This window comes from Cephus cinctus, unplaced genomic scaffold, assembly GCF_000341935.2.
Source record: "Cephus cinctus unplaced genomic scaffold, Ccin1 Ccin1_scaffold0310, whole genome shotgun sequence".
NCBI lineage: Eukaryota > Metazoa > Arthropoda > Insecta > Hymenoptera > Cephidae > Cephus > Cephus cinctus.
Window position 1 is genome coordinate 350,932 of NW_014333013.1, and position 18,388 is coordinate 369,319.

The following is an 18,388-nucleotide window of genomic DNA, read 5'->3' on the forward strand; positions in this document are numbered from 1 at the left end:
TTTTTTTTTTTTTTTTTTTTTTTTTTTTTTTCGTAGCCGCGATTTAAAACTTTCCATCAATTGATATCGTTTTATTCACGATGGAAAATCTGCTGGTACGATGGATACATATACTTTGGTAAAGGGAAAGTTAATATTCCAATGAATTCCACGGATGGATTAACTGTGATTTTTAACAATATATATATATACATTATTTCGCGTAATATCGTCAGTCAATATTTCTGAAGAATTTCGAAAGATCGTTTACGCGAAATTTTTACGATCGTTATAATGATGTATTTACGTAAAAAATTGTATGGTTGCGTAATTTGTGAAAAGAAAAAAAAAAATAATTTGCCCAGAAATTTCCTTGATTCCGAGAAGAAAAACAAAGTCATATAACTCAAGATCGAATCATAGGTCGAATTCTTCTGGCGGAGGCTTTATTACGGAAATCATTTGCAATTGTACGGATCGTATAATGGAAGCCGTAACTCACAGTACTTAGGAGTTGTTTTCGAAATAACACGAGAATGTCGAAGTGTTTGGGTGAAAACGATCAGAGACTGCTCCGATGGTCACGTACGTAAAAACAGAAACAACTTCGCTGGAGATCGTGGTAACAAGGAGCTAGAAACAAATCGCGATACTCCGGAGTGGAAGGATAGCAAAAACATTTCGAGGTAATAAGGTAATAAGCCATAATAGAAACGTGACCGATAGCCAATAACGTTCTCCCTGGACTCATTGACGAAAGTCTTTTTTGTCTGTAATATTTTTTTTTTCACCAACCAAGATTCTCGATTTTGTTTTTTCTACGACCGTCGAAGACTCGATGTCATCTGCTTTTTTTTACCCAGCATCCATTTACATCAGGTGCTGCAAATCGATAGAGACGTGGCTGATCTACCGATTTTAATGAACATAGACCAAGATCAATTCGAATCCAAGCAAGATCCGTCTGATTGATCGAAACGAGATAATTTCGTTACTATACTTAGAACGACACTACACGCCATTTACGTTAAGTGGAACAAATTGAGTATCGATCTGTCCCACGTGAATATTCAAGTCGCTTTTGCTTTTACGTTATATCCTGTTCTGTCGCCAGTCTCCCGATCAATCATTCCTCATAGATAACAGTCTGACGATATCGATAGTCATAGTCAAAAGGAATGGTGCTGGTGGTTCTACCACGTGGAGCGAAGTTTGCAAGCATTCGGCTACGGGTGGCTATACGCGTAGTATACTTGGACACCCGGTATATGCAATCCCCGCGATACGAAGACTGTGCCGATGGCCTTGTCTGTTTTGATTGAGAACGAATAGCGGAAGGAGCGACTCGTAATTTTCTCCCTGAAGATTCCTCTGTCTGATGCTTCCTCTTGTCCATAGCACGCCCATGATGGATCTTCTCGTGCAGATCGCAACCGCTCACAAATTGGCCGCTTCGAGCTACACACTTCAGGCCATTGGAGAACGTGGTCTTGTTTTGCCCCATCAGCCTAATACGCCAATCGGAGCGCTGGATGCTCTTCAGGTACGTGGAATAGTATGGCCTTGACTGCGTGTCCTTGGTTGGATGATTTTATTGTAGGAATTTAAAAAAATTTTATTCATTCTCTTACAGGTGAAGCTACTTCCCAAGCAGGGAACATTCGTACCGAGAAAAACGAGGCAGGCTAATCAACCTTTTGAAACGACTTTTAGATTACAGGTAATTTTGTAAAATGAAAAATTCATCGATGGACGATATGTTAAATTACCTGTGGACTTATTCGATTTATTGTATTGCAGGTACATCTGCCCAGGAATCAGCTGTACGTGTCACGGGTCAGCCCGAAAATGAACCTGGGTGAAATTCTCGAGGAAGTATGTCGCGAGAAGAATCTGGACAGGAACAAGTACGAGCTCCGTCATCCTGGTGAGTCGCTTGGAACGATTAGAGTTTCACGAGTACGGGGCGGCTACTACCAGTTAACGAGTCCAGCATGCGTGGGCCGTGTCTACGTACTGCGTCCACGCTTGGTGCACGCATTTCTTCGGACGGCTTCTCAAGGACGCGAATAAGAGGCCACTGCGATACGGCCAGAGACTCTACGAGTCCTCGTGATAATTGCGGTAATTCACATAAGAACTCCATGCGGCCTTTCGTGACAAGGAAGAAAAAAGAAGATACTGCATCCTGATTTGAGTCAACTGTACGATCTTCGATTCAGGCTCTCTCCCACCTCCTCGCTCAATCTCCGTTTAATTATACGTCGAGTATCGAAACGCTTGTAACCAAAGAGAAAAAGGATCTTCGAGACGGAAACAGCAGGCGGGAACGTATTTCGTCAGGGCACTTTGGCATCTAATCCAGTTTCCGTATGCGGCAAGTAACGATCGGCTGATCACGAACCACTGGATTTGTATCGTTGGTCGTATCCATATCCAAGGCGATTCTCGAAGTCTCATGGTAATCCGAAGGCGACGAGAACGCATTACACAGGCACGTGGACACGCAGCTGTGCACGCACTCAGGCAGTACCTAGAGCCGTTGTTAACTACATGGCGAGAAGCAAATTCCTCCTGTAATTAGGTACTTTGAGCGACCTCAACTACCAGAGACGTAGAAACGAAAGTGTATAAAATACTGTATATGGAAAAATATCTCCACGACTTTACCTCCGTTAAAATACCAACGCAAAGATTAACCAATCCGTCTGGTCAGATGGAAGCCCGTCAGGACGTGGAGTACCGTAGGATATCTAACGTAATTAACGTACATTCCACATAAGTAAAGGACCACAGACTGCTGCTCTATTCTGGATCCAAAGCCCTGGATGCTTCACGATTACGTTCATACCTTCCACTTGAAGTTTCATTGCGCTCGACCACGCGGAACTTGGATCATCCGTCCTCCGGGGTACCGGGTGGCGCGTTTCTCCTTGGTACGGTAAAGCGGCGTTCACATTGTCGGCTCTGGACATTCGACAACGAGCTCACGTTCCAATTTCTATAACGAACTCGTTTTCCCAAAGAGAATTCACAGTGGTCTTCGCTCTCGCGAATCCCTCGCATTCCTTACCCGAGCATACCTTGAATACTGTTTTTATATTTTTTCACTTCTTCTCAAAGTAGACTCTACGCTTGTTTGCGAAACCTTGTATATCGAGGATGAAATAGGGAACGTGGAATTGCGTGAATATTTTTTCTTACTCTCTCTCTCTCTCTCTACCGTTTTCTCTCTCGCTCTCTCTCTCTGTCTCTATCTACCGTTTTCTCTCTCGCTCTTTCATTATCAACTACTCGCGCTCAATCTTCCTCTCGATTGCGGTGAGAAGCGTTACGAGAATTCTCGCGATTCTTAATACGTGACTCTCGGCGTATGAGACTCGTGGGGAATGGACTCTTGCTAGATTGGCTACTCCGGCACTCTCACGCTTTTTAGCATTTGGTAACACCAAAGTGTATAATGATCGATGGTAAGAAATAGAGGGAGGGGGGGGGAGGGGATGGACGTAACAAAAACGAAAAACCATATACAGATTTGTGAATATGCCTTTAAGGTACGTTCTGCTAACTTCTCATAACTGTACTCGTAACGTTGCCCACTGTAAGCCACGAGTTCACTAACAATACAAACAACAAGTAAAAGACAGTCAAAGTCCATTCCGCAGTCACGAATTGTACACAGTGAACATTCAGTATGATATTTTAACCCAACTTGATATGGCGCGATGTGGCTATGAGTTGTAACTTAAATTTCTTTTTAACGGCTATACACCCTCTTAAGTGTAAATAATTACTTCAGAAAAGGCTCGATCACAGGAGAAGCAAGCAATAAAAATTTGTAACGTAGTAAACAACGACGTACTATCGCGTTTACGTTCATATGGTATCGATCAACGATCAATTAATGTCACTCTTTCTCTATACTGTTAATCGTGTATTAATATCGATAAGAGATAATTAAACGCGCAGTAGACGCCGGCGAATCGTGCTACGCCTTTAATTACAAATGCTATATATCTAATAGAGCCTCTTTCTTCTTTCTATCTCACGTTAAGATCCGCTGGACGTTTCTTATTGCTCGGGTACCTTTATCGCAAGTCTCGAGTCACGATCATGTTTTGTCTTTAGATATAACGCTAAGTCCACTCGATCTTCCGTGTCGTGTACTATACATATGTATAATCTCCCTGGGATGCACGAGCTCCAGTATCGCATTGTCTTCGTTAATAAAGAAGAAGGAAAAAGTACCAGGATAGAAGCGATCGAGGAGTCTAGATTTAATCTAAGACGAAGGAAACAAAAATTTTTTCATTCTTATATACCCCTTGGAAAACTATTTTCCAATCGTTTCATAGAACGAACCGCGAACTCAATGATCGATGTATTTTCGCACGTGTATAATTTGCATATAATTTATAATTTTTTTATTTCTCATCGTCAGCGTCACCGATAAGTCACGTTAGGTACAAAATAAATACATTGGCGTAGGTCGTCGACTTTCATGAAATTCAAACATTCGACGTTGGTCGTCACGGTTTTCGAGAGCAATGCAGTATAGACTGGATATCCATATATTGTATCTATGTAGATAAGTATGTCGTATATCTATGTATAAAAGCGCCGACGTTGACATTATACACTGATACCATCTACACGCTGTGGAACCCCACGTATTATCGGCCACCCTATAGCACGTAATGCTCTCGCCATAGGGACCACATACGATATTCCCTCGCAAGCTCGCTCTGTACTAAGGCTTCCGAAGCCAGCCTACGCTTTACATATATAACCGTACAGGTGAATCCAATTTTCGCAAAATTCCGCGTAGAAGCACAGCAAAGACGTGCTATCGGCTGTTATCGAATCGTCGACAACAATGAGTCCTTGATAGATAGGATTTCTCATGTAATCGGTAGCAGGCCTTGAGTTTTGTTATAGTCGTATGCGAGACGAACTATTGTTATTGTATTTGCTCGTTAATTGCGTCCACTTGAAAATCAAGATTGCAGAGCGCCTGGCTTACGGCTTATACCAGCGGGTTTAAATAGCGCGTGGAAGCTACATTGGTGATTTTTATACTTTTTCATATGTCCATGGACATGCGTATATTGTCTGTATACACGTGTTACCTGCCTGAGGTAACTATTTAAGTCGGTTCGTTATACAGGGTAGTTGTTAAGATCACTATCGTCGGCTGCCTGGCTCTTCCAGTTGTTGTTCTAGTCATTAACTCGTCGCGCCATTCGAGTCGAACTCGAAGCTTGCGGGCTGCCACGTTGTTTTATGCCCAAGTCGATGCTCGGACATGCACGAGCCAAGTACTTTTCTGATAGGTGCCTTTGCGACTCTTGAAGATGCGCGATTTGCAGTTTTTTAGTCTTGATAAGCATTTCGATTTGGTTTTTGGGATCGTTCTGTTTTAAGATATTTAATAAATGCTGGGCGCGCTATAATGAAATTAATTGTGTTTCAGCGAATCTCGAGGAAGTCCTGGACCTTTCGTCGTCGTTGCAAGATTATCATCTCCAGGAAGTGACGCTTTACGCAAAGCAAGGCAGAGCCCTGGGATCGGCACTGAGTTCCCAGGATATAATGGCTCTACAGAGACAGGAAGAACGCAGGAGGCAACAAACCAAGCAAGGTGTCTTTGGCTTCATGTTCAAAAAGTCAAAGGACAGTTCACTGAGCACGGACAGCCTTGGAGGACGCAGTGTGTCGCCTGCGAGGAGCGACGAGACCGGAAGGAGTGCAAGTCCTTTGGCACCTCCGGCGAGACCTTTGCGCAAGAGACGACCGGCGCCCAAGCCACCAGTCTTGGAGAACGGCGAGGTGTCACAGGATAATTCCAAGGAGAAGATCGTTATAAGTCACAGTAGAAACAGCAGCGACAGTTCCGGATATCACGAAGCTTCCGTACTCAGTGACAATCCTGACTCGAATACTCGTATACCGGAAACTCTTCCACGGAGGAGTAAGGTGCCGGGAAATATGGATTCTCCTAGGAAACTCGCGCAGACTTCGCAGGCCAGTAAGAGCCTTGGAAATCTTGCCGCTGCTTCCGGGGGACTCAGTCATGGCGTCAGCAACACTTCCTTGAGCTCTACGGGTAGGTTTTATTTTATGAAAATTAGCCTTGATTGATACATTTAATTTAACAATACGTATAAGATGTGTTTGGATAGAGCGATGTGATTTTTTCGCATCTTTATTTCGCTTAGAAATTACATGGAAGGTTTTAATTTTTTTTTAATGCGCACAGATTCATGCTCAAGTAAGTCGCCATCTTGTATGGGACCCATTAGTGTATATTGTTGAGACATTACCTTGAACTTTCAAAATTTCTTTTTGATTAGGTTTGCGCAAGAAGAGGACTGCTCCGGCACCACCGCCACCTCCGATGGCACGACCTCTGTCGTCGGCTATATCAACTCAAGGATTGGAACGTATAGTGGATTCTGAAGAGTCGTTGACTTCTGACATGGATATATCGAAACCACCGTCAGACATTGGCGCTGCATCTTCAAAAGCCAATTCCGATATTGATGTACATTCCAATGCGAATTCCGGCGTTGCTATGAATTCTGTGAATTCAAGATCCACGGCTATTGAGTCCAAAGTTAATTCTGAGACAAGACTAGTGCCAGATGTCATTCCGAATTGCGTCAAGACGTCTAAGACTGATTCTGAAATGGTGGAAAAAACGAAGCCTGAACTGAAAGCAGCGGATAAGAATATTCCAAAATCAAATTCGGAAATTGTACCAGCGCCATCTGTACCGCGTACAATGAATGTAGCAACTGCTAGAGTAGAGAAAAGAGGTAAGCTAGTACGTAGCCCCAGTAGCATAGAGAACAATTTACCCTCGTACAGTTTTATTTCGAGAAACAGTCTGGAAAATGTGCTCGAAGTAGGCGAGGGGTTTGAAATGAAATTCAATGATAAGGAACTCACGAATTTTGACAGATCACAAAGACAAACTCGAGTATCGGAATTCTCAGATCAAAGTAGTTTTAAGATAACAAGGAATTTCGACAACAATCTTATACCTTGTAACACTAGCCAATGTAGTTTTAGGAGTGAGGCAACTTCAGACTATTTATCGTCAAATTCGAGCGATCTTTTTGAAAAATACAATTATACAAAATTACAAAAATCCCAAAGTCTCATTTACCATAATAACGTAACAAGTCGCAAGCCTAGTTGTACAAGAACTGTGAGTCTTGAAAATAGTAAGAGAAATTCATCCCTTGAATCAATTCGTGAAAAATATTCTCCAAAAATGAATCTAGATTCAGCTCAAAAATCTCGACACAGACTTACCAAAATACCCACAATAGCTAATTTAGAGGATGTAGAGTCAGACATAGACAATATGCCAGAATGCGGTATACTCGAGAGTAGATTCAGCCCTAATCGATCCCACGCCGGTAATTATATTTGCAATGAGCGATGTCAGGCACGCATGTTAAAGCACAGTTTGAGTTTTCAAAATTCGCAAAGGCTAAAGGATACGAAAATAATAAGCAGCTTTGAGAAGCCACTTTTGAAGTCCTCCAAAAGTTTCTCCACAAAGTCAGAGGTATATTCGTCCGATAATATAGAGAGATTGAATTACAATAGGGCGCCAAGATTAGGTGATTTAAATACAATCAAGTGTTATCAAGGCGCGATAACGTCGAGTCTTGACGAGGATAGTTACAATGCACTGAACTATTGTGATTACGACAAGACCAATATCTCTCCCCCGCCTTTGAGCAACTTGCAAATTTTTGCTATCTCAACGAAACCGGTAGACATTCAAGTTGGAGCAATGGACTCGATACCAAGTGAGATCGACAAATTACCATCTCTGCCAATCATCAATCACGACGAGAGTAAACATGGTCCTGACAAAAAATTGAGCATTTTAGAACCGCCGCCGCCGGGTTTGGTCAGTCGTCAGGAGTCCAACGATAACTGGAATAAGTTTTTAGTCCAATTGAATTCCATTCTCGAGAGTCGAGTCGGTGAATTCGTTTAATGATCTTAAACGATATAAATTCATAATAATATTATACTAATTAACGTAAATACCTTTAAGCTTTAACGTTATAAATAATATCCTCTCGTCTACTTCATCGTTAAAAAACAATAGGTACATGAGATACATAAGTATCATATTTTTCCCTTTCAATTAAATTCCATTCATTAATGATCAACGTACGTAAGTCAATTTATGATTTTGTATCTTGCCACGCTTTGTTCTTCCTTAAGCATTATTATACGTATCAGTTTCTTCCCTACGGTATGCACGTAGTTTATTTTATTTTAAGCACGCCTCGTTTGCTTAACTAACCTATCTTTTGGTGGTGGTTCTTTCTTTTTTCTTTTTTTTTCCATTCTAAACAGCCGGAGGACTTGCACCAATTCCCAAACCTCGTGAAACCAGTATTCCGGGGAGCATCAAGTCTGCAAATAGTCACGCACTGCAATGTAGCGAATCCCAGCCACTGCCTGCGCCTAGAACTCGTAGCGAGAGTACAACAAGCTTAGATAGTTTACCAAGCGTCCAGGAGTCTGTAAATATTTCCAAGTCCGTTGGTAAGATGTCAACAAAAAGTCTCGACACGATAGCCAGTAACGATACAAGAACCGCCCTGCCGTGTAGCAACGTACGAAAATCGGAGGCTGTAAAATCTGAGGTCTCACTTGATTCGAGAGAAATTTCACTGGAGAAAACACGCGACGAAGCTAAAGATATTTACAAAAAGGATAGCTTCGACGATGAGGTCCAAGTGTCATCCAATCGGACGAAACCTGAAGAACTCGTTGCATCACCTGGACCCATAAATTGCGGAAGAGTGGGACGCGATAAATTCGACGACAAAAAGCAAGAAAGTGTAGCACTCGGTACGGGCGACAAAAGGACGATCGTGACCGTGAAATCTGCGGAAGTAAGTGTCAAAGGTCAGGAAGAAACGAAAGAAGGTAAAAAGCATAGTGAAAGGAAAGCGCCAGAAAAACCAAGACGCAGGACCTTAGAGATAGCTGAGTTGAATATCAAGAAGGATCCGGGAGAAGAGAATAACGAGAATAAGGCGAGCAAGCCAGTTTTACGAGGCTCGGTAATGGAGTTTAAGAAAGATAATTTTTCTCAAGAATCTTCAACGTCCATTGAGGGTAATAAAGAGACGATGGAGAATATAGTGAAACGCTTGGGACCAGGTAAAGCCATTCGAAAGACCTGCAGCATGAAACAATTGCATGAAAAATGGGAAAATCGTAAACTACCATCAGGAGGCGATTCCTTAAAACACGCGAAGAGTATGGACGACATTTATGGTATTTGTACACGAAAGGAATCTGGATATATAAGAAAAAAGAATTCAATGCAAACGAGATCCTGCGCCGTGATCTCGACTATACCAAAGTGCGAGCACATAGCGCCTAAATGGGACGATGATGTCAGGAAGATAACGAAGCACAATTTGCAGACGGAAAAGCCTAAATCAAAGAGCTTTGAACACCCTGTCAACGTAAAAGGTTCTTTGGGTCTTCCTTTCGATGCTGGAGAATCGATAGTTCACTGCAGTCTCGAATTGGATGCTCGCAAAGAGTCATTCGGTCTTACCGAGGACGAGCTTGCAAATTTAGAGAACATTGGGATGTTAAAGCGAGATAAAAAAATGCCCAAGCGCATGAAAATATTCAGGAGCCATTCTGACTTAAATAACTTTGAGATAAACACATTCGGTAGGCATCCAAGATACTTGACAGCTTATGCTGAGGATTTCGCAGGAGTGCTCAATACCAATCTGACTACAAATGTATTAAAATTAGATGAGAAAGAAAGAAAGGATCATAAGGATCTGTCGAATGAAGATTCAACGAGCAATGAGTATATCGGAAGTTCACAAATCTCCATATCCGGTACAGAATTTCCGTCATTCATGACCCATGGTACCCATTTTGCAGACTGGCAGGATATTCAGAATTTGAAGGACGACGCTGAAGAAGACACTACGATTATTGGTCAATCAGGTGCATGTCGCTGTGTTACTACTAACATTGTCAGTCTCACTATAGCTTTAACAATATAGTATAGTACAGTGTGTTTTACATATTGGAGCGTTTTTATATTAGAGTAGCGGGAGAAGGATCGTTTTTCAAATTAAACATTGGAAAGCTTACCAGAGTGTATACGCGAAACTTGGTGTTCGATGCACTTCGGTTTACAAATTGCATATTTTAAATAAAATCATTTGTCCATATTTCAACGAATGCCTTTAGCGAAATTCATACGCATAAGAGTATGCGAAAACCGGAGAGCCTATTTTCCAATTTAAATCCTCGACAAGCCTGCACGATGGTATTTCGAAATGCTTTTTATATCAGGTGAAGGTCTATTTGTATTTTTATTTCTTATGCAATCTTTCACTCGTGTACGTTGGTCATGGCACGCATTTTTTTACACACTACTATACCTTTGAATTATTATTAGAATATAATCATCTGTTCTAATCACCAAAACAGTACGTAATTGTTTTTTATCTGTACTATTTTAGATAACGAGGATGGTCCAATGCAAACGGATGTTTTGCTCCGCAAAGTGTCGGACACGTTATCAGGCTCTTTGGTTCCGCCGCCACAGCCGCCCACAATGCCCCCTGACAGTTCCTGTTCATCGTTATCCGGAAGCGACGAAGCACAAAGCGCAGCGAAAAGAAATCCAGTGGATATTTTATTGAGTGAAGCAACCGAGACACTCAACGAGACGATAGAGTCGACCAAGAAAATAGAAAATGCTGTCAAATTGAGTCAAGTAAAGATAAAGCAAAGCAATCTTTCTCCAGCTCAAACAATCTTAAGATCGAGTACCCCAAATTTAACGTTAAGTTCGTCGCAGCAAGATACTTCCGACTACGTATCAGCCGGTGGGGATGATTTATCTATAACCGATTGGGAATATCAACTACCAGCTCCGCCAAGTGCATTTCGAGATAACGATTCGCCAGCTTTCAATGATTACGAAACCATCACTCTTGGATCCGTGGAAGCTTTTAAGGAGCCCATTGCTCGTATAGTCGATAAGACGGATGCGGAGACGAAGAATGAGAATAATCTGACAATAACAAATAAAACTGCTACTAAATCTTCAGCTGTCAGTAGCAAAGCAAAGCATGTAAAACCAATTGTCGATGTGACACCACCAACTGTAATGGATAAAAAATCCTTCACCAGACAAATATCCACAGAGAGTCGTGGGAGTGACGCCAGTCTGGAATTGAAGAAGGAAGTCATCTCTGAGCTTGAGAACAGAATCGAAACCGGACGCTTGTCGCAATCCAATATCAAGCATAGTGAAACAGACTCCAGAAGAGCGTCTGAAATTTCATCAACTCCTACACTAGCGCCTGTCGACAATACTTTATCAAATTTCACAATCACAACCTATTCCGGGCAAAGGAGTTTGAATATATTTGATGAGGCTGAGCAGCAGCAACAACAACAACAATCGGATGACAAGACTGTCAAGAGTTTTGCTACCTTAAATAGGAGTAGAACCATTTCAGAAAATTCTAATGGCAGTATACAGTCGCCTAGAAGTTCTACAGCTAGGGAACGTGATTTTGTACAAACGAAAACGCTTCCAGCTAATGGATACGATGGGCAAGAATCATTAGAGCAGACAGAGTTCCTTAAACCAGTGCCAAAATCCTTGAAACACGAATCACTTCCTAGCAGTCAGTCATTCGGTAATGACGATGAGAAGTCCAGCAATTTGCACAAATCCAAGAGTTATATATCATGGGTAAATAATACTAAAGTTAGAACTGGAATCAGTGGCGAGGAAGACAGTATGAATTCCATGACGTACGACAGCATAGATAACTCTGGTGAACCGATAAGAAAATCTGTAAGCATCAATAATTTGAGTCAGGATACATCTAGGGGTAACGAGAAGTTTTCACAGTGGAGGGAAAATATTCTGAAACGTCAAGAAGAACCAACCAAGGAGAAACAGTTACAATCCTTACAGGTAATTACTTCCTTGACTATCTTGAGATGATCTTTCTTCTTAGTATTTGATGACTGTTTTTGTTCCATTTACGTAGGTTCTTAAGAACATTTTACCGAAGTTGAAGAACTCTCAACAAACGGATGAAAATGTAATCGAACAGTCCAGAAATAAAGTCGCTGACGAGCAAATGTAAGTTCTTAATAATTATGGTATTTATCAAAACAGTTTTCTTGTGGCTAAAAAAAATCTGTTTTCTTTCAGAACGAAAGTCGTTTCCTCTATCGAACATTCCACCGAATCGAGTGTCGATTCAAACACAGCTGATTCTAAATTGAAAGCAGAGTCAGAGATGCAGAAAGTAAGGACAGAAGAATCAAGCGGAAAACGTTTCTCCTACTCTGGACCACCTGCTATAAGTTTGGGAAGCTGGTCGGAAAGGCCATGTGTCAATGTTCAAATAAAGATGGACACGGATTACAAATTCGGCAAGAGCAATACCTCCGGGGCTAAAACAGTTGTAAATTTAAATGGTACCCGGGACGAGGCTGATTATGTAAAGTTTAATGGCGATGCTGGGAGCACTTTGCCGAGAAAGGTTGTAAAGAGTAATTTTATTGAAAATGAGATGAGCACCGAGCTGAAAAAGTCTGAGAATAAAGAGAAGGAAGAACTCGCAAATAAACTAATAACACACACAACGCCATCTGGATTTAAGAGGCCAGCATTAAATAAAATTGGCTTCCCCGAGGGCAGATCGGTTCCCAACAATGAGGACAAGCCTATCGTAACGGCTATGGAATTGAAAAAAACAGATGCCGACAAAAACGACCCTCCGAGGAACCAGAAACAACAGGAGGATGACGATGATGATATCGACACGCGTCCAGTGAAGTTCGAGGAGCTAACAAAGGCATTTGGACAGGAAGTTACGCGCAGAGCGAAACCAAAACATATAGTACAGAATCGACATTCTGATTACTATGGCTCAAAGCCGGAAATTATAACGAATTTTATTAAATCGGATATCAATCAAAATGGATTCGCGCATTCTAATAAAGTAGCACCGAAACAGGTAGAACCTGTACGCAATAACAGTGTCGTGTCGAATGAGATCAACAACGATGCTCAAAATATTCCAATTAAGAAGTATACATCGGTTATTGGTATAAATTCACAAGGAGCACATTTTGCTAATCAAAATGGAAATTTTGCGATGAAGAATCGTTCTAGTTCGATTAAGATCAATGGTCCGATGCCTGTCGTTAAAGGATTCAAAATACAGGCATCTGAAATAGAACCAAAAGTCATTACTGCACCAGCCAGACAAAATGGATTCTCGGTTGTCAATGGTCCGAAGAAACTGTCACAGACACCACAGCCTCCAACCATGCCTGTCATTACTGGCGTCACTTTAAAAAGTAACAGTGCTAGACCGAAGTCAATGCCACTCCAAAAAGATTCTAGAGACGATTTGCTAGAATCTATTCGAAATTTTGGTGGACGTGATAAGTTGAAAACCGTGAGTACTTTTTTTTTTAAATATATTTGTACATATTAATTATATAATTATAAAACTCTGGGGATTCATTTATTTCAGGCTACAGGAAGAAGATACTAACCTTCAGTGCCCTTCGGTGCAGATGTATAAATAATTAAAGTAAGCTTTGAGTCATAATCATAAAATACATAAAAGTTAGCACGAGGAAGTTATTGAACGCAGCTGTTTCGTTATTTTGTAAAAAAAATGTCAGAACTGCGATATTTCTGTAAAATATTCGTCACTCTTGACTGAACCACAGTTTAAAGTTGTCTCGTTCAGTTTAAGTGCTGCGTGGTTAGCAGCGTAAGAAACTTGTGGTATAAAGCTTTCAAATGTTAGATTATCAGAATGTATATAGTCGTTTACATGTTTGTGCATATTATCGTGGAAAGGAAATTACGTAGTCGTTTCCTAAACTGGAAACGTTCCTTTGATACGAGAAATGAAACAAAAAGAAACCAGTTTGGTGCTCCTGTTATGTATAATTAATAAGAAGACGTTTGAAAATTGAGATAATTGTTCATAGATGCTTTAGAGATTCCACTGTTTTCGTTGTTATTTTGGCACAAAAAAATGACGTCAGTAAAATGGCGAGGATTTCCATAATCGACGAATTAAATCATGCAAATACTCTTTCTATATAGCTTCAGCGCGAAAACTGAGCGAAACAGAAATTATTTATCCTGTCGATTGACGAGCAAATAACAATGTTTGTTTAGTTCAATTACTAGGGTCATTTATTTGTTAATTTTTGGTTCGCTTTCGGTAATAGAGCACTATTTTATGATTTATATGAAAGTCCTCGACGTTACAAGCTACGTTTATTTTTTTTTTTAATTACGCCTACGTTACTTTGAAAAAGTAATTTAGCAGTTTATTCATAACTGAATGCACTATGCAGAAAAATTTTGAAAAGCACGGCATAGTATCAAAAGTTATTGAACGTGTATATATACGATTGGCGTATGAAGTAGCTCATACGTGGAACGTATCCTTTCAATGGAAGCTAGTTAAGCTTGGATTTAATCATCGATGTAAAATAAAAAATTAGTATCTTTATTATTGCTCATGTAGTCATGTCTTTATGCGAAGGATGAAGAAAGTAATCGAAACTACGTTAAGTTCTAATTAGTCGAATAAGACCGTTCAAGCCAGGCTTTGGGTGAGATTTCTAATAAATAAAATAATTATACCAAAGTTGGCCGTGGACGGACAATAACGATGTACTAATCATACAATTGTTACTGACTAACATCCTCTAATCATTGGAAATACACATTAAGTTTCTATCAACGGGACCAAAGGTAACACTCTTCTTATTTTATATCGTACAACGAATTTAGAGATAGCAAAAGTTAATGAATGGAAATGAAGTGGCGTACTTGCGACAAAAAGAATATAAAAGAAAACATTAGTCAAAATATATACTCTAAAGCATTCTAAGATGGAGATTAGTATTTCTATAATGAAAAAAGTTTATATAAAACTTTGTAAAATTTGTACGAAAGATAAAAATGTTTATTTTGTTTATGCCTCTACGTTTACTGTTTAACAATAATCGTATTGCGTTATATTATATATTGGCAAATACAAAACAGCGCATCTGTATGGGTATTAATTAATGAAGGAATTAATTAGGTACCGTTTGTACTTCAATTTTGCCATTTGGATATACTTCTTGCATCTATTTATATGAATTATGGCAACAACCTCTAAATGTTTATATATATATTCATATATATGTACTCCTTACCTGTTAAAACGATTGTTATTACTTACTGATTCTCATAGAATGACAAAAAGTAAATCAACCTCAAATTGTTGTTCACCCACAATGGTTGTGTTTTTTTTTTGGGGGAGAATTTAATGATCCTGGGTAGGTATTCATTAGTTTATAAAAATTTGTGTTTCTTATGTCAACATTGTATTTCAATACTTCACAGCTAATATCAGGTTAACCGTTATAAGATATTTACGGTGATGCTATATGGCGTTGTGACTGACAGTCATCTATAAATTAAACAAATTGATAATCTATTGTCGAGCGAGAAGAAACAGAAATTTGTTCTAAAATTAGGAGTGGGCCATTTAATTTCTATTCGTCGACTTAAAAACGGGGAAAAGACAGATGCGCGAATTTTTTGTTGGCGGTTAATATTGAATAAGAACTTAAAAATGAAATTATATTGTATATAGCACATATGTCAATACTGTATTTAATATTATTATCCTCTACGCAACTATAACATCATAAAACTGTAATCTATTTATGTAAGTTATAACTTATAGTTGCATTAAAGTTAATCCTACATGAAATGCCTTAACTGATTTATCCTTTGCATTATTTGTTGCAAACTTATAAAAAGCAACTAATTTTTAATTCTATCAGCACCGACATCTCTCATATTGTTTGTTATAAACGACCGATTATACTTGGTAATTTTTCTAAATCCAACATATCGTACTTGATGGACGAAGTACTTACATATAACGATAACGTAAAAATTGATTATTTTGGCAATACTGCAGAAACTTAATAATTATAATGTATAACAGTAGAATATTTAATATGATATAATATTATTTGGAGTTCATAAAATATATAAACCATTTGTAATATACGCTAAAACTATTGTTTCTCCATCATAACGATTTGAAGTTGTCATGAATTTATGTTGCTAGCTTCAGAGCTTGTATTGAAATGATAAAAGGCACTTTAAAATCACAGTTTCTCAATATGAATATATAAAAATATCAAAATTTGTATTCCAATTACTTTCTGTATCTAAAGAGATTACTATCTCCATGAGATAGAACAATCTATTACTTTTTTTCAAATAACGAATGCACTAAGTAATAAGCGAAATAGACTACCTAATCATCAGGAATAGGAGCGTTACAGTTTCCATGCCATAGTTTGGTTTCTGAATCACACTGGGCGTAACTACTAAAAACATCAGTGTATCCACGATCCCTCCACCATGTACACAACTGTCTGTTCCAGCCACAATCAAGTGTGTAAATAAATTCAGGTCTCTCCATTCCCAATATGGTATAAAAGTCCTGGTCTCCTAAGTGACCCTGAGCAAATAAGTCTTTACATTAGTATTACACATATATTATTAAATCCTTAGCTATATGTTATACATATATGTATATATACCTTGAAATTAAATTTTTCTGCAAGATGATCAACACTATCTTGACTAACAATTTGATCATATTCCAAGGAGTTTCGTAACCTTTCTAGATTGATTAATATTACCCCACTATTATAGCCAGAGTATCCTCCTGAATATAAAGGCTCACCAAATATTGTCTTTGGATTTTTACTCCTGTAGAGATATAGGACATGCCGATAGACAGGAGTTAATTCTGGTGCCAGACCGAACAGAGCCTTCTCTCCAAAGTGGTTAAACTCTTGAAAAAGTTCTTTAATGTCTCTTCTGAGCTTGGTATCGACATCAAACATAACAGCCAAATTTTGATCCATTGGTGCTATTCTATGCAAGCCCAGTGACAGAAAGAACAAAGCATCTGAGTAATACGTCCCTGGCTTGCTACTAAAATGAGGTGACATCACAGAAACAATATTTTCAAGCTGCGAAGCCAATTTGTGTACATCATAATATTGCACCTGAAAAAATATTATTAATAAAAATATTGATATCGCTCTAGCCATATCTTATGCTATCGAAAATAGCTTAATCCTACCTTCATTAGTTTTCCAGTCATTCTCATAATACCCTGTATTTCATTTTCAGCAATTCCTTTGCTGTCAGAATCGGTTATCACATGGAAGGCTATGTCAACAGTTGCTAGCCTAAGCAACGTTTCCGAAAATATCTTAAATTTTCTCCGTATAGGAGAATTAGAAGTGACCTTAGTAAATATGCACCATACATTATAATATTCAATCTTCTTCGGGGTCACCGTACTGTCAACATAGCTACTCGAGGCTATGTCATTAGAGTATTTAGCCACAGCTACGGCGGATGGAAATTCCATTTTCTCTGAAACATTCTGTCCACCAAAATTATACGTGTTCCAATAGACACTAGTAGATGCTTGAAACGAGTACAGTAAAACGAAGAACACCGCGCAAAATGTCAATTTCAATAAGATCTTCCGTAACAAGTACATTTATAGCCGTCGTCTGAAAACAGACACCTACGTTGACACAAATGTAACCGCCTCACAGGGGCCCGTTTCATTCACGCAACAATGACAGTATAGTCACACAAGAAAGCTGCATTTGCTCAGCACGGTTTGGCTAATAAAACAGAATTCGAAGATTTTCGTCGTGATAAACAGCACATTTGTTGTGTAAAAATTCAACGTCAAAACAATGATCACTCAACAAAAATTTCATCCTAATTCCTCACAAGTTTTCATGTTCCTCACGATTCTTGTTTAACATACCGAACAATCCATTCATATCTTTTCACAAGAAGTTCATAAACAATCGAATCATTGTTTCACTCCAGATCGAAGCTTCACTCTTTTTATTGATAAACGTTCCGACGACTACCCACTGTGCACAAGGTGTACCTCTACGGATGCTGTGCGTCGTCACGGGGCCCGTATAAAATCCAGGAAAACATGTCCGCTCCTGGCTCTCAACATTAGGCTGCACGAGATTCATGGATGCACGACTGTGTCAATTCAGTATCTCTACAGTATTAACGGTACAAGAGGATTGACCGACAAAATGTCTGACGAACAGCGCAATGGACTCTCATGCATTAAAATTCATTGAGATAAATGGAAATCCGATTAAACAGAATATAAATACATTTTTTGCACTTCATGCTTAACCATAAAATTTCAATCTGGTATGATAAATGTATATTATGAGAGTATATATA

The 18,388-nt window shown here is 39.3% G+C and overlaps 2 protein-coding genes across 16 annotated transcripts in view; one reads left to right on the plus strand and one right to left on the minus strand.

Annotated features, from left to right (window-relative positions):
* LOC107266363 overlaps positions 1-15,795 on the plus strand; it is a 53,121-nt gene extending 37,326 nt beyond the window's left edge. For 10 of the 15 annotated variants that reach the window (XM_025083652.1, XM_025083651.1, XM_025083654.1 and 7 more), the window contains 11 exons: positions 1,378-1,522; positions 1,613-1,699; positions 1,780-1,906; positions 5,453-6,085; positions 6,239-6,250; positions 6,333-6,797; positions 8,368-9,999; positions 10,524-11,998; positions 12,075-12,169; positions 12,242-13,499; positions 13,578-15,795. In XM_025083652.1, coding sequence (XP_024939420.1) covers positions 1,378-1,522; positions 1,613-1,699; positions 1,780-1,906; positions 5,453-6,085; positions 6,239-6,250; positions 6,333-6,797; positions 8,368-9,999; positions 10,524-11,998; positions 12,075-12,169; positions 12,242-13,499; positions 13,578-13,598 — 5,950 coding nt within the window. In that variant the 3' untranslated portion in view covers positions 13,599-15,795. Of the gene's footprint in view, positions 1-1,377; positions 1,523-1,612; positions 1,700-1,779; positions 1,907-1,930; positions 2,104-2,147; positions 2,564-2,623; positions 2,916-5,452; positions 6,086-6,238; positions 6,251-6,332; positions 6,798-8,367; positions 10,000-10,523; positions 11,999-12,074; positions 12,170-12,241; positions 13,500-13,577 lie in introns of those variants that run through there. The other 5 variants (XM_025083653.1, XM_015736757.1, XM_025083661.1 and 2 more) reach the window with 4 other exon arrangements.
* LOC107266371 (xyloside xylosyltransferase 1) lies at positions 15,712-18,273 on the minus strand. The gene is made up of 3 exons (XM_015736786.2): positions 17,235-18,273; positions 16,684-17,157; positions 15,712-16,601 (listed from the first exon to the last, which is right to left on the minus strand). Exons 1-3 carry the CDS (start codon positions 17,661-17,663, stop codon positions 16,395-16,397), a joined length of 1,110 nt encoding a protein of 369 aa, XP_015592272.1. The 5' UTR covers positions 17,664-18,273; the 3' UTR covers positions 15,712-16,394.
* Between the last annotated feature and the right edge of the window lie 115 nt (positions 18,274-18,388).